This window comes from Anolis sagrei, chromosome X (genome assembly GCF_037176765.1).
Source record: "Anolis sagrei isolate rAnoSag1 chromosome X, rAnoSag1.mat, whole genome shotgun sequence".
Lineage (NCBI taxonomy): Eukaryota > Metazoa > Chordata > Lepidosauria > Squamata > Dactyloidae > Anolis > Anolis sagrei.
Window position 1 is genome coordinate 4653383 of NC_090034.1, and position 13921 is coordinate 4667303.

Below are 13921 nucleotides of genomic sequence, written 5' to 3' on the forward strand. Positions count from 1 at the left end.
CCCCCGTTGCTATAACTCAGCTCAAGGCAAGCCAAGCCAGTTACCATCCCTAATAAAATACAATTCTACATACTTACGACCAACCACTGTCCAAACAATACATGACTATAGGAATAAAAATACACATAATCACAGTTTTATGTACATGCGACCCGCTCTCTGTCATTATGTTTGGTTTCTATGTTTTGTTTATATTGTTTATATGTTTTGATGTTTATTGTTATGTTGTTTATTTTACTGCAATTTGTATTTTTGTACTGTAATTTGTTGTTTGGGCTTGGCCCCATGTAAGCCGCTCTGAGTCCCTGTTGGGGGAGATGGTGGCAGGGTATAAATAAAGATTATTTATAGGACGCGGAACAATGGCTTCAAACTACAAGAGAGGAGATTCCATCTGAACATGAGGAAGAACTTCCTGATTGTGAGAGCCGTTCAGCAGTGGAACTCTCTGCCCCGGAGTGTGGTGGAGGCTCCTTCTTTGGAAGCTTTTAAACAGGGGCTGGATGGCCATCTGTCAGGGATGATTTGAATGCAATATTCCTGCTTCTTGGCAGAATGGGGTTGGAATGGATGGCCCAGGAGGTCTCTTCCAACTCTTTGATTCTATGATTCTACGATTATTACTATTATTATTATCGCTTTTGCCATCTTGCTCTTCTCTTTGAGAGTTAACATTTCCCTCCTTTTCCCCACCCGTAAGTCACCAATGCCAACTGAAAGAACCCAACCAGCCTTTGCCCGTGCCGAATGAGGGGTCGTTAGAAGACAGCGAAGAATTGCCAGCCCAGAGATACGAGCGAGATTTGGTTCAGAAGCTGAAGATACTCAGGCACGAACTCTCTCTCCAGCAACCTCAAGCTGGTCACTGCCGCATTGAAGTATCAAGGGAAGAAATATTCGAGGTACATATGTTTGCGATGACGATTACGTAGAGTCAAGGCTTTCAAGTACTTATGTGGAATTGCTCTACATTTCTGTAGCTGGTGCTTGCCTTAAAACAAACACTGCCCTCCATAAGGCCTAACATTTCATAATATTTACATGGAGTTTAGACCCAAGATAGAAATAAAGCACTGCTTGCTTCCGTGTGTTTAACTTTGTTGTTGTTTTGTTTATTTACTTTTTTTTCTCTTCAAGACACACAGTACCGGGGAATAATACATTGGCAGCCTTTCCCAATCCAAATATTGCCTCATGGTCTTTGAACTGAATTTCTAGTAGTCATAATTAGCATGGTATCTGGAGGATCGCATTGCTACAACTCATGGTTGTAGAGGCTACTTAACCCTAAATGTATGGTATAAAACTTGCTTGAAGTCAGTTGGGTGAATCCTGAATTGAATGTAAAATCATTTCAGGCTCTAGGTTGTTGTGAATTTTCTGGGCTGTATGGTCATATTCCCGAAGCATTCTCTCCTGACATTTCTCCTGCATCTAAGGTAGGCACCCTCAGAGGTTGTGAGGTCTGGGTTGTTGTATGTTTTTTCGGGCTATATGGCCATATTCTAGAGGCATTCTCTCCTGACATTTCGCCTGCATCTAAGGCAGGCATCCTCAGAGGTTGTGAAGTCTGTTGGAACTAGGAAAATTGATTTGTATATCTGTCGAAAGACCAGGGTGGGACAAAGGACTCTTGTCTGCTGGAGCTAGGTGTGAATGTTTCAACTGACCACCTTGATTAACATTTGATAGCCTGGCAGTGCCTGGGGGAATCTTTTGTTGAGAAGTGATTAGATGTCCCTGATTGTTTTCCCTCTGCTGTTTTGCTGTTTTAATTTTAGAGTTTTTAAATACTGGTAGCCAGATTTTATTCATTTTCATGGTTGTGAGGTCTGTTAGAAATTAGGAAAATATGGTTTAATATATCTGTGGAATGTCCAGGGTGGGAGAAAGAACTCTTGTCTGTTGGAGGCAAGTGTGAATGTTTCAGTTGGCCAACTTGATTAGCATTTTATGCCCTAGCTGTTTCAAGGTTGGTTTCTTACTGTCTGGGGGAATCCTTTATTGGGAGGTGATTAGCTGTCCCTGATTTTTTCTAGTCTGGAATTACCTTGTTTTTGAGTGTTCTTCACTTACTGTTATGATTTTAGAGTTTTTTTGGTACTGGTAGCCAGATTTTGTTCATTTTCATGGTTTCTTCCTTTCTGTTGAAATTGTCCACATGCTTGTGGATTTCAGTGGCTTCTTCGTGTAGTCTCACATGGTGGTTGTGGGAGTGGTCCAGCATTTCTGTGTTCTCAAATCATATGCTGTGTCCGGGTTGGGTTCATCAAGTGCATTCACCCCTACCTCCAACAGACAAGAGTTCTTTCTCCCACCCTGGACATTCCATAGATATATAAGTCCCATTTTCCTAGTTTCCAACAGACCTCACAACCTCTGAGAATGCCTGCCATAGATGCAGGGAAAACGTTAGGAGAGAATGCTTCAGGAATATGGTCATACAGCCTGGAAAACTCACAACAACCCAGCGATTCTGGCAATGAAAGCTTTCAACAATACATTTGAGGCTCATTTGAAAGAAATATTATCCTCTAAGGAAGACTTTAATTCATTCCTGGAACACTTAATATCTTTAAACGCTGAGCTATGTGCAAGAATGAGCTTTTCTAGATAAGGTGAAAAGTTGTTAGTGTCCTAAACATTCCTTGTATTTCTCTAGGAATCATACCGCCAGATCATGAAGATGAGGCCCAAAGATTTGAAGAAGAGATTGATGGTGAAGTTTCGAGGAGAAGAAGGCTTGGATTACGGCGGAGTGGCAAGGTATTGCAAATATTGCAGAAACAAAATCAGGAAATTGTTTCCTTTGCCATCTTATAATGAATGCATGAGGAGCTAATGGTAGGCAATGATTTATTGCTGCAAAGATTAGCTTTGCAAAGCCCCAGACTTGTGCACCAGTAGAAAGGTAGGAACTCCACTGCCAGAATTGAGGTTTTGCCTCTCAGCCAAACCCCGAAGTGTGTCTGGTCGTCATTTGTGTGTATGTGCTTTCGAGTCATTTTCTTAGGCAAGCAACATTCAGAGGCAGTTTTGCCAGTTCTTCTCCTGAAACATGACCCCCTGGTATTTGTTGGCGGTCTCCCATTTAAAGACTAACCAGGGCTGACTCTGCTTAATTCCCAAGATCAAACTGGATCTGGAGCCTTTCAGGTATTTCTGCCCATTAGTCATGTGGCTTATTAAAAGAAAACAGAACTTCCAAGTTCGCTTCTTTTCTGGGAAACAAGCTAATGTAAGACTAACCACAATTTGTTCACTTTCAAACAATGCTGCATGTTGCTATTAATATAAAATACATGGCCAAAGCTTCCATTTTTTCTCAGGTGTACTGGATTGAGGAGCAAGAGAAACCAAAGGTCTCACAGACCTAAAGCTTCTTGGAGACCTTCTGTCATATTATTAAAATGGCATAGAATTAGCCTTAGCAACCTAAGAATAAGAATACAGCAGAATTGACAAGAAGCAACTTGGAAAAGCTGACACGATATGAGGATTTAAAGATCGAACTGCAAAGACTCAGGCACAAGCTAGTAAAGGTGGTCCCAGTGGTGATAGGCACACTGGGTACAGTGCCTAAAGTCCTTGACCTGCACTTAAACACAATCGGTGCTGACAAAATTACCACCTGTCAGCTGCAAAGGCCACCCTACTTTGATCTGCACATATGTATACATGTATTATGTACATATATGTATTATGTATTAATAATAGTAAAGGTGGTCCCAGTGGTGATCAGCACACTGGGTGCAGTGCCTAAAGACCTTGGCCTGCACTTAAAAATTACCATCTGTCGACTGCAAAAGGCCACCCTACTTGGATCAGCACACATCATTTGCCGATACATCACATAGTCCTAGACTTGGGAAGTGTCCAGCGTGTGATCCAATGCAGCAGCCAGCATAGTAATCTTGTTTGCTGTGTACTAATCTTGTTATGTATTAAATAATAATAGTAAAGGTGATCGGCACACTGAGTGTAGTGCCTAAAGACCTTGGCCTGCACTTAAAAACAATCGGTGCTGACAGAATTACCACCTGTCACCTGCAGAGGCCACCCTACTTTGATCTGCACACATTATTTGCCAATACATGTATTATGTATTAAATAATAGTAGTAAAGGTGGTCCCAGTGGTGATCGGCACACTGAGTGTAGTGCCTAAAGACCTTGACCTGCACTTAAACACAATCGGTGCTGACAGAATTACCACCTGTCACCTGCAAAGGCCACCCTACTTTGATCTGCACACATTATTCGCCAATACATGTATTCTGTATTAAATAATAATAGTAAAGGTGGTCCCAGTGGTGATCAGCACACTGGGTGCAGTGCCTAAAGACCTTGGCCTGCACTTAAAAATTACCATCTGTTGGCTGCAAAAGGCCACCCTACTTGGATCAGCACACATGATTTGCCAATACATCACATAGTCCTAGACACTTGGGAAGTGTCCTACATGTGATCCAATACAGCAGTCAGCATAGTAATCTTGTTTGTTGTGTACTAATCTTGTTATGTATTAAATAATAATAGTAAAGGTGGTCCCAGTGGTGATCGGCACACTGGGTACAGTGCCTAAAGGCCTTGGCCTGCACTTAAAAACAATCAACGCTGACAAAATTACCATCTGCCAGCTGCAAAAGGCCTCCTTACTGGGATCTGCACGCATTATTCACCGATACATCACACAGTCCTAGACACTTGGGAAGTGTCGAACGTGTGATCCAATGCAGCAGCCAGCATAGTAATCTTGTTTGCTGTGTACTAATCTTGTTATGTATTAAATAATAATAGTAAAGGTGATCTCAGTGTTGATCGGCACACTGGGTGTAGTGCCTAAAGACCTTGGCCTGCACTTAAAAACAATGAACGCTGACAAAATTACCATCTGTCAGCTGCAAAAGGCCACCCTACTTGGATTTGCATTAATTATTTGCCGATACATCACACAGTCCTAGACACTTGGGAAGTGTCTGACGTGTGATCCAATACAACTGCCAGTATAGTGATATTTGTTTGCTGTGTACTAATCTTGTTATGTATGAAATAATAATAGTAAGGGTGGCCCCAGTGGTGATCGGCACACTGGGTGCAGTGCCTAAAGACCTTGGCCTGCACTTGAACACAATCGGCGCTGACAAAATTACCACCTGTCAGCTGCAAAAGGCCACACTACTTTGATCTGCACACATCATTTGCCGATACATCACATAGTCCTAGACACTTGGGAAGTGTCCAACGTGTGATCCAATGCAGCAGCCAGCATACTAATCTTGTTTGCTGTGTCCTAATCTTGTTATGTATTAAATAATAATAGTAAGGGTGGCCCCAGTGGTGATCGGCACACTGGGTGCAGTGCCTAAAGACCTTGGCCTGCACTTAAAACAATCAACGCTGACAAAATTACCATCTGTCAGCTGCAAAAGGCCACCCTACTTGGATTTGCATTAATTATTTGCCGATACATCACACAGTCCTAGACACTTGGAAAGTGTCTGACGTGTGATCCAATACAACTGCCAGTATAGTGATATTTGTTTGCTGTGTACTAATCTTGTTATGTATGAAATAATAATAGTAAAGGTGGTCAGAGTGGTGATCGGCACACTGGGTGCAGTGCCTAAAGACCTTGGCCTGCACTTAAAAACAATCAACGCTGACAAAATTACCATCTGTCAGCTGCAAAAGGCCACCCTACTTGGATTTGCATTAATTATTTGCCGATACATCACATAGTCCTAGACACTTGGGAAATATTTGACATGTGATCCAATACAACAGCAAGCTTGTGATCTTGTTTGCTGTGTACTAATATTGTTGTGTATAAAATAACAACAACAACAATAATAGCCATAAGGAGAGGTGGGTAATTATTGTTGTTATTGTGTTGTTGTTCTTCTTCCCAACTTCTGGTGTGTTGGATTGCCAGCCAACATAGAAATCACAACTTCTTACTGAAACAAAAGCAGAAAAAATGATCAAAATAGTCAAAACGTTTGCATTTCAATTGACTCAGTCAACACTTGTAACGGGCCAATATGTGTGTTCCCTTTGGAGATGTGTAGCCTTGAAAGCTTATACATCCGTGGTGGGAATTGTGCCTCCTTCAGCGGTCCTAGTCAGCATATTTGGTGACTCGAAATGCTGGGAGTTGCCGTTCAGCAGCATCCGGAGGGCTACGCGGCCGCTCCAAACTCTGGTGCTCATCCTGTCCATGCCAGTTGGCTCTCCCCCTCCAAACATTGCAGAGTCATGCTTAAGCTGGCATTCATCTTCATCCCAGCGTAAAATTAAATCCTTTGGGAGGATCTGCCTAAAACAGACAGGCACGCATGCAGTCATTTTCTTTGTCCCTGTGCGGATAATCAGACTTATTTTTCAGCCTTAGAAATAACTGAAAAGCTTACTTACTTACTTAGGCGATCCCTCGTTGGACGAGTAAGATGGTCTTCCTTGATGACTATTTTTGTGGATTCGTATGTGGCTGTGGAGCCCTATTCTTGACCCGCATCTTCTCCCACAGTGAAGGCATTGGTTTCCAGGTGGAAGGTGGTCCCGGTCGGGGTTGGCTTGACGCGCCTTCCTCCTGGCACGTTTCTCTCTTTCACCCTCCACTCGTGCCTCCTCGAATTCTGCAGCACTGCTGGTCACAGCTGACCTCCAGCTGGAGCGGTCAAGGGCCAGGGCTTCCCAGTTCTCAGTGTCTATGCCAGAGTTTTTAAGGTTGGCTTTGAGGCCATCTTTAAATCTCTTTTCCTGTCCACCAACATTTCGTTTTCCGTTCTTAAGTTCAGAGTAGATCCACTGCTTTGGGAGACGGTGGTCGGGCATCCGGACGACGTAGCCGGTCCAGCGGACTTGATGGCAGAGGACCATCGCTTCAGTGCTGGTGGTCTTTGCTTCTTCCAGCACACTGTCATTTGTCCGCTTGTCTTCCCAAGATATTTGCAGGATTTTCCGGAGGCAGCGCTGATGGAATCGTTCCAGGAGTTGTATTTGACGTATGTAGACAGTCCACGTCTCACAGGCATATAGCAGGTTTGGGAGGGGAATAGCTTTATAGACAAGCTCCTTGGTATCCCTACGGATGTCCCGGTCCTCAAACACTCTCTGCTTCATTCGGGAAAATGCTGCACTCGCAGAGCTTAGGCGGTGTTGTATTTGGGCGCCGATGTTGACTTTGGTGGAGAGGTGGCTGCCAAGGTAGCGGAAATGGTCAACATTTTGTAATGCTACACCATTAAGTTGTATCTCTAGCATTGGGGAGGGGATGGCTGGTGACTGCTGGAACAGCACTTTGGTTTTCTCGATGTTCAGTGACAGGCCAAGCTTCGTTTATGCTTTTGCGAAGGTGTTTAGAGTGGCTTGTAGATCTTCTGAATGCGCACGGACGACATTGTCATCAGCATACTGGAGTTCTGTAACAGATGTTGTAACCTTGGTTTTGGCTTTCAGTCTGCTGAGGTTAAACAGCTTGCCATCTGTCCGATAGATGATTTCCACTCCGGTGGGAAGCTTCCCATCAACAAGGTGAAGTATCATAGCGATGAAGATGGAGAATAGAGTTGGGGCAATAACACATCCCTGTTTGACACATACCTGTTTAACACATCCCTGTCCTTTCAATTAATGTAGAACAGGCATGGGTGAACTTGGGCCCTCCCTCCAGGAGTTGTGGACTTCAACTCCCACAATTCCTAACAGCCTACCGGCTGTTAGGAATTGTGGGAGTTGAAGTCCACAACTCCTGGAGGGAGGGCCCAAGTTTGCCCATGCCTGTTGTAGAACTTGCTGCATTCCTCCCAGCGATGTGCCAGTGTTTTGTCCCGGGATCCTCTTGTAACATTGCTCGCTTCCTTGCCTCTGAGCTATTGTTTCCTGGGCTTGGCAGCTCTTTCAAGGGCTCAGGGCGTCAGCAGCTAAAATCACCCTGAGTAAGGCTGTTTTTTGTCTCGCTCCGCTGATATATCCCCTAATCTTAAACACTCTAGACAAAATTCTTCCCGTCTGAGAGCGCTTCCTTTTTGACCTCTCCCTTGTCATCACTGGCATGTTGCAAGAGTTTCTTTATCTTGTCTGCGCTTTAGAGCTGTCTAGACAGTTGCTGAATCCGCTGGGGCTGGCTTAGCCAAATGTCTCCTCTTGAGCTTCAGGGGGATCCTCATTGGGCAATTAAGCTCCCTTATTATCTCAGGGTAATAACTCTCGACATACCACGACTACTGTCGCACGGAAGTGTGTCAGTCACCTTTTTTCCCCTTAGAAACTTAACTTCCCATAAAAAGTGTTCATTCCTTTGCGTTTAGCTCTTGCCTTTTTTATCAGTTGCATCTAAGCCAGGTATGGGGAAACCCTTGGGTTCACTTCTTAGGCCCTCCTCTCTCTCACCACCCTCTCCTTCCTTCCTTCTCTGTAACACTCAGAGCTTCCGGACCCAGCTACCATGCTATCACCGGCACATCTACACTGTAGAATTAATCCAGTTTAATCGAATAAATCTAAACAGTTCAGGACCTGCCTGTCTTCATGACTGCATCCTCCCCTATGAGCCCACACAGTCCTTAAGATCTTCCGGGGATGCTCTTCACTCGCTCCCACCCCCGTCTCAGGCGCTGTTGGTGAGGACGACAGAAAGGGCATTCTCGGTGGTGGCCCCTTGTTTCTGGAACTCCCTCCCCAGGGAGATTAGGCTGGCACCCTCCCTATCCACATTCCGTAAGGAACTTTTGTTGTGCATTCGACTGACGACTCCTTTGACAGATGGTCTCTAACCATGACCTGAGTTCAAGTTCCTATATTTGATTACTACACTTTTAAGTTAAGCTGAAGTCATCCTGTTTAATTGCTCTATTCCTATGCTACTATACGCTCTATCCACCTTATTGACTAGACTATTCTTTAACTCGTTCACACATTGGCCCCCTCTCCCCAAAAAATGAGACTTGAGGTATTTCTGTTGTGGCTTATGATGCTTGTTTATTATTGTTTGTGATGATGCTGTTTTTATGCTATTTTAATATGTTATTCTTCTATTTTTAATTGTACGTTGACTTGGACTTGGCCCCATGTAAGCCGTCCCGAGTCCCTTCAGGGAGATGGAGGCAGGGTAGAAAAATAAACTACTACTTCTTTTTCTTCTTCTCTCTTTCCTTCCTCCTTCTCTCCTTCCCTCCCTCTCATCCTCCTTCCTTCCCTTTTACCTGTTCATCCTTCTCTCCCTCTTTTTCCTTCCTTTCCATTTGTCTGCCTTCTCTCTTTCCTCCTCCTTCGTCTTTCTCCCTTCCTCCATTCCCTTCCACTCTTTCCTCCTTCCTTCCTTCTCTCTTTCCTTCCTTTTTCCCTCCCTTCCCTCTTTTCATCTTCCCTTCCACCCTTTTGTCTTTCCCTTCCTTTTGTCTTTCCTTCCTTCTCTCTTTCCTTCCTCCTTACTTCCCTCTTTCTCCTTCCATCCTTCCCTTCCACCCTTTCATCCTTCCTTCCCTCTTCCCTCCCTCTCTCCTTCCTTCCTTCCTTCCTTCCTTCCTTCCTTCCATCCATTGTGTCTTTCCTTCCTTCTCTCTTTCCTTCCATCCACTTTTTCCTTCCTCCTTCCCTTTCTTCCATTGTACCCTTTCATCCTTCCTTCCCTTTTGACTATTCTTCCTTCTGATTTTCCTTTATCCTTCATTTCCTTCCTTTCATCCTTCCTCTTTTTCCTTCTTGTTTTCCTTCCTTCCATCCATCCTTTCCTTCTACCCTTTCATCCTTCCATCTTGTCTTTTTCTTCCCTCTTTCCTCCCTCTTTTCCTTTCTCCTTCCCTCTTTTCCTCCCTCCTTCCTTCCCTTTCACCCTTCTACCCCTCTTGCTCCTTCCTTCCTTCCCTTTTGTCTTCCTTCTCTCTTTCCTTCCTCTCTTCCTCCCTCTCTCCCTTCTTTCCATCCTTCCCTTCCACCCTTTTGTCTTTCCTTCCTTCTCTCTTTCCTTCCTTCTTACCTCACTCTTTCTCCTTCCATCTTTCGTCCTTTCTTCCTCCCCTCTTTCCTCCCTCTCTCCCTCTTTCTCCTTCCTTCCATTGTGTCTTTCCTTCCTTCCCTCTTTCCTTTATCCTTCTCTTCCTTCCATCCTCTTTTTTCCTTCCTCATTCCCTTCCATCATTCCCTTCCACCCTTTCATCCTTCCTTCCTTCCCTTTTGTCTTTCCCTCCTTCTGTCTTTCCTTTATCCTTCCTTTCCTTCCATTGTTCCTCTTTTTCCTTCTTCCTTCCCTTCCTTCCATCATTCCCTTCTACCCTTTCATCCTTCCCCTTTGTCTTTTTCTTCCCTCTTCCCTCCCTCCTTCCCTCTCTTCCTCTTTCTCCTCCCTTCCCTTTTCTCTCTCTTTCCTTTATCCTTCCCTTCCTGCCTTCATTTCTTCCTTCCTCTCTCTTTTTCCTTCCTCCTTCCCTTCCTTCCATCCTTCCTCTTTTTCCTTCCTCCTTCCTCCTCGTTTGTCTTCCCTTCCTTCCCTCTTTCCTCCCTCTTTTCCTCTCTTCATTTTTCTCTTTCCATCCTTCAATTCCTTCCTTTTGTCCTTCCTTCCATCTCTCTTTCCTTCCTCCTTCCCTTCCTTCCATCACTGGGCATCTAGTCCTAGCAGGGAGTGCTAGTTAGGAAGTTTGCCCAGGCCTGATCTAAGCACTACTTGTAGATTTCTTCTTGTATTATTTACTATAATAGCATTTGCAACAAGAAAAAAATATGGAGAAAGAGAGGAAGAGCATTAGATCAAGTCCTCCCTTTTTAAACAGAGCCTTGCTGTGTGTAATAGCTAATTAACAGATCATCACTTGATAATGCAAAGTGACCTACTTTCTGTGTTCTATCATTGCACTGGGTTGGGAGCCAAAGAGTTCCCGTGCCAGCCAACGAGTGCTTGTACTTATTTTCCCAGGAGAGGCTAATCAAAGGAATAATAATGTCTTAATTTGTCACCATTTATCCCATTAACTCTGGAGACTTTTTTCCTTTGGAGATATTTGTACTCCGTGAATAAGAGATTCCTGCTTTAATGGGCAGGCAAGCTTTTGCTTTTGTACAAAATCTCTGCAGAATGTATAACAGCCCTGTTGCTTTCTGTTTTTTTTTTTTTTTACAGGGAGTGGTTATACCTATTGTGCCATGAAATGTTGAACCCATATTATGGACTCTTCCAGTACTCAACAGATAACATTTACATGCTGCAGATAAATCCAGACTCTTCTATCAATCCCGTAAGTATCATAAAACACAAATATTTGTACAGTGTGCTTGTGATGTGTATTAGGAAAAAAAATATGGAAATTTTGGCAGGATACAAAAAGGAGCTCAAATGCTTCTTTGTGGCTTCGGAAATGGATTGTTCAGACAAAATCAACCCCTTTGAAGTGGAAAAGTCTCAAAAGCAGTGCTCCCAATTTGGAAGGAGATCGGGGGCCAAATATTCAATGAATTTGTACAATATAGTGGATACATCTTAAATTCCCAGGCTCATATTAAGTATTCAGACTTAATATTAAGTATTTACTTGAGTATAAACCGAGTTTTCCAGCCCTTTTTTAAGGCTGAAAAAGTTCCCCTGGGCTTATAATCAAGTCAGTCATTTATTATTTTACTGTATTTCTTATTATTACTATTACATTTACATTATTTTACTCTATTATTATTTTATTACATTTCTTATTTTACTCTATTATTAGTATTACATTTATTATTTTATTCTATTTTATTACATTTATTTTACTCTATTATTATTTTATTACATTTATTATTTTACTCTATTATTAGTATTACATTTATTATTTTATTCTATTTTATTACATTTATTTTACTCTATTATTATTTTATTACATTTATTATTTTACTCTATTATTATTACATTTATTATTTTACTCTATTATTATTACTATTATTTTACTCTTTATTATTATTACATTATTACTTTACTCTTTATTATTATTACATTATTATTTTACTCTATTATTATTACATTATTATTTTACTCTATTATTATTATTACATTTATTATTTTACTCTATTATTATTACATTATTTACTCTTTATTATTATTACATTATTATTTTACTCTATTATTATTATTACATTTATTATTTTACTCTTTATTATTATTACATTATTACTTTACTCTTTATTATTATTACATTATTATTTTACTCTATTATTATTATATTTATTATTTTACTCTATTATTATTTTTACATTTATTATTTTACTCTTTATTATTATTACATTATTACTTTACTCTTTAATATTATTACATTATTATTTTACTCTATTATTATTATTACATTTATTATTTTACTCTATTGTTATTATTACTCTGTAGTTTTTTTACTCCATTGTTACTACATTTATTATTTTATTTTATTATTATTATTACCACGTTTATTATTTTACTATATTATTTTTACATTTATTATTTTACTCTTTATTATTCTTGGAAGAATACGTAAGCACATTTACATTAAAGAAGTTTAGAATAACGGTTTAATCAGAGATGGACCGTCTTCTCTTAAATTATAGTTTTATTTATGTAAATATTCATAAATATTTCACCTACTGATGCTTTAATTAATGTAATTTTATTATTATTTTACTCTTATTACATTTATTATTTTACTCTATGTTATTACATTTATTATTTTACTCTATTTATTATTATTACATTATTGTTTTACTCCATTTATTATTATATTTTATTTTACTCTATTTGTTGTCATTACTCTGTAGTTATTTTACTCCATTGTTACTACATTTATTATTTTATTTTATTATTATTATTACCACGTTTATTATTTTACTATATTATTATTACATTTATTATTTTACTCTTTATTATTCTTGGAAGAATACGTAAGCACATTTACATTAAAGAAGTTTAGAATAACGGTTTAATCAGAGATGGACCGTCTTCTCTTAAATTTCAGTTTTATTTATGTAAATATTCATAAATATTTCACCTACTGATGCTTTAATTAATGTAATTTTATTATTATTTTACTCTATTACATTTAGTATTTTACTCTATTATTAGTATTACATTTATTATTTTACTCTATGTTATTACATTTATTATTTTACTCTATTATTATTACATTATTATTTTATTCTATTTATTATTATATTTTTATTTTACTCTATAGTTATTATTATTTTACTATATTATTATTATTATTGTTACATTTATTATTTTACTCTATTATTCTTGGAAGAATATTATTATTTTACTCTGTTATTACATTTATTATTTTACTCTATTATTATTACATTGTTATTACTCTATAGTTATTTGACTCTATTGTTACTACATTTATTATTTTACTCTATTATTATTATTATTATTATTATTATTATTATTATTATTATTACCTTTATTATTTTACTGGAAGAATACGTAAGCACATTTACATTAAAGAAGTTTAGAATAATGGTTTCATCAGAGATGGACTGTCTTCTCTTAAATTACAGTTTTATTTATGTAAATATTCATAAATATTTCACCTACTGATGCTTTAATTAATGTAATTTTATTATTATTTTACTGTGTTATTACATTTATTATTTTACTCTATTATTATTACATTATTATTTTATTCTATTTATTATTATATTTTTATTTTACTCTATAGTTATTATTATTTTACTCTATTATTATTATTACACTTACTATTTTACTCTTTATTATTCTTGGAAGAATATTATTATTATTTTACTCAGTTATTACATTTATTATTTTACTCTATTATTAGTATTACATTTATTATTTTACTCTATTATTATTACATTATTATTACTTTACTCCAGGTTTCTCCGTGCAACACCAACCAAGAGCCGGAGGACGGGGAGGCGGGGTCGCAGTGGTCTATAGAGATTCCATCCATCTGACCAGGAGCCCCATCCCGC

The 13921-nt window shown here is 39.3% G+C and overlaps 1 protein-coding gene across 2 annotated transcripts in view; it reads left to right on the forward strand.

The window, feature by feature from the left end:
- The window catches only part of LOC137098022 (E3 ubiquitin-protein ligase SMURF1), a 114736-nt gene that overhangs the window by 81177 nt on the left and 19638 nt on the right, over window positions 1–13921 (forward strand). For both annotated transcript variants that reach the window (XM_067473719.1, XM_067473720.1), the window contains exons 10-12: window positions 701–902; window positions 2663–2766; window positions 11118–11232. In XM_067473719.1, coding sequence (XP_067329820.1) covers window positions 701–902; window positions 2663–2766; window positions 11118–11232 — 421 coding nt within the window. The remainder of the gene's footprint in view (window positions 1–700; window positions 903–2662; window positions 2767–11117; window positions 11233–13921) is intronic.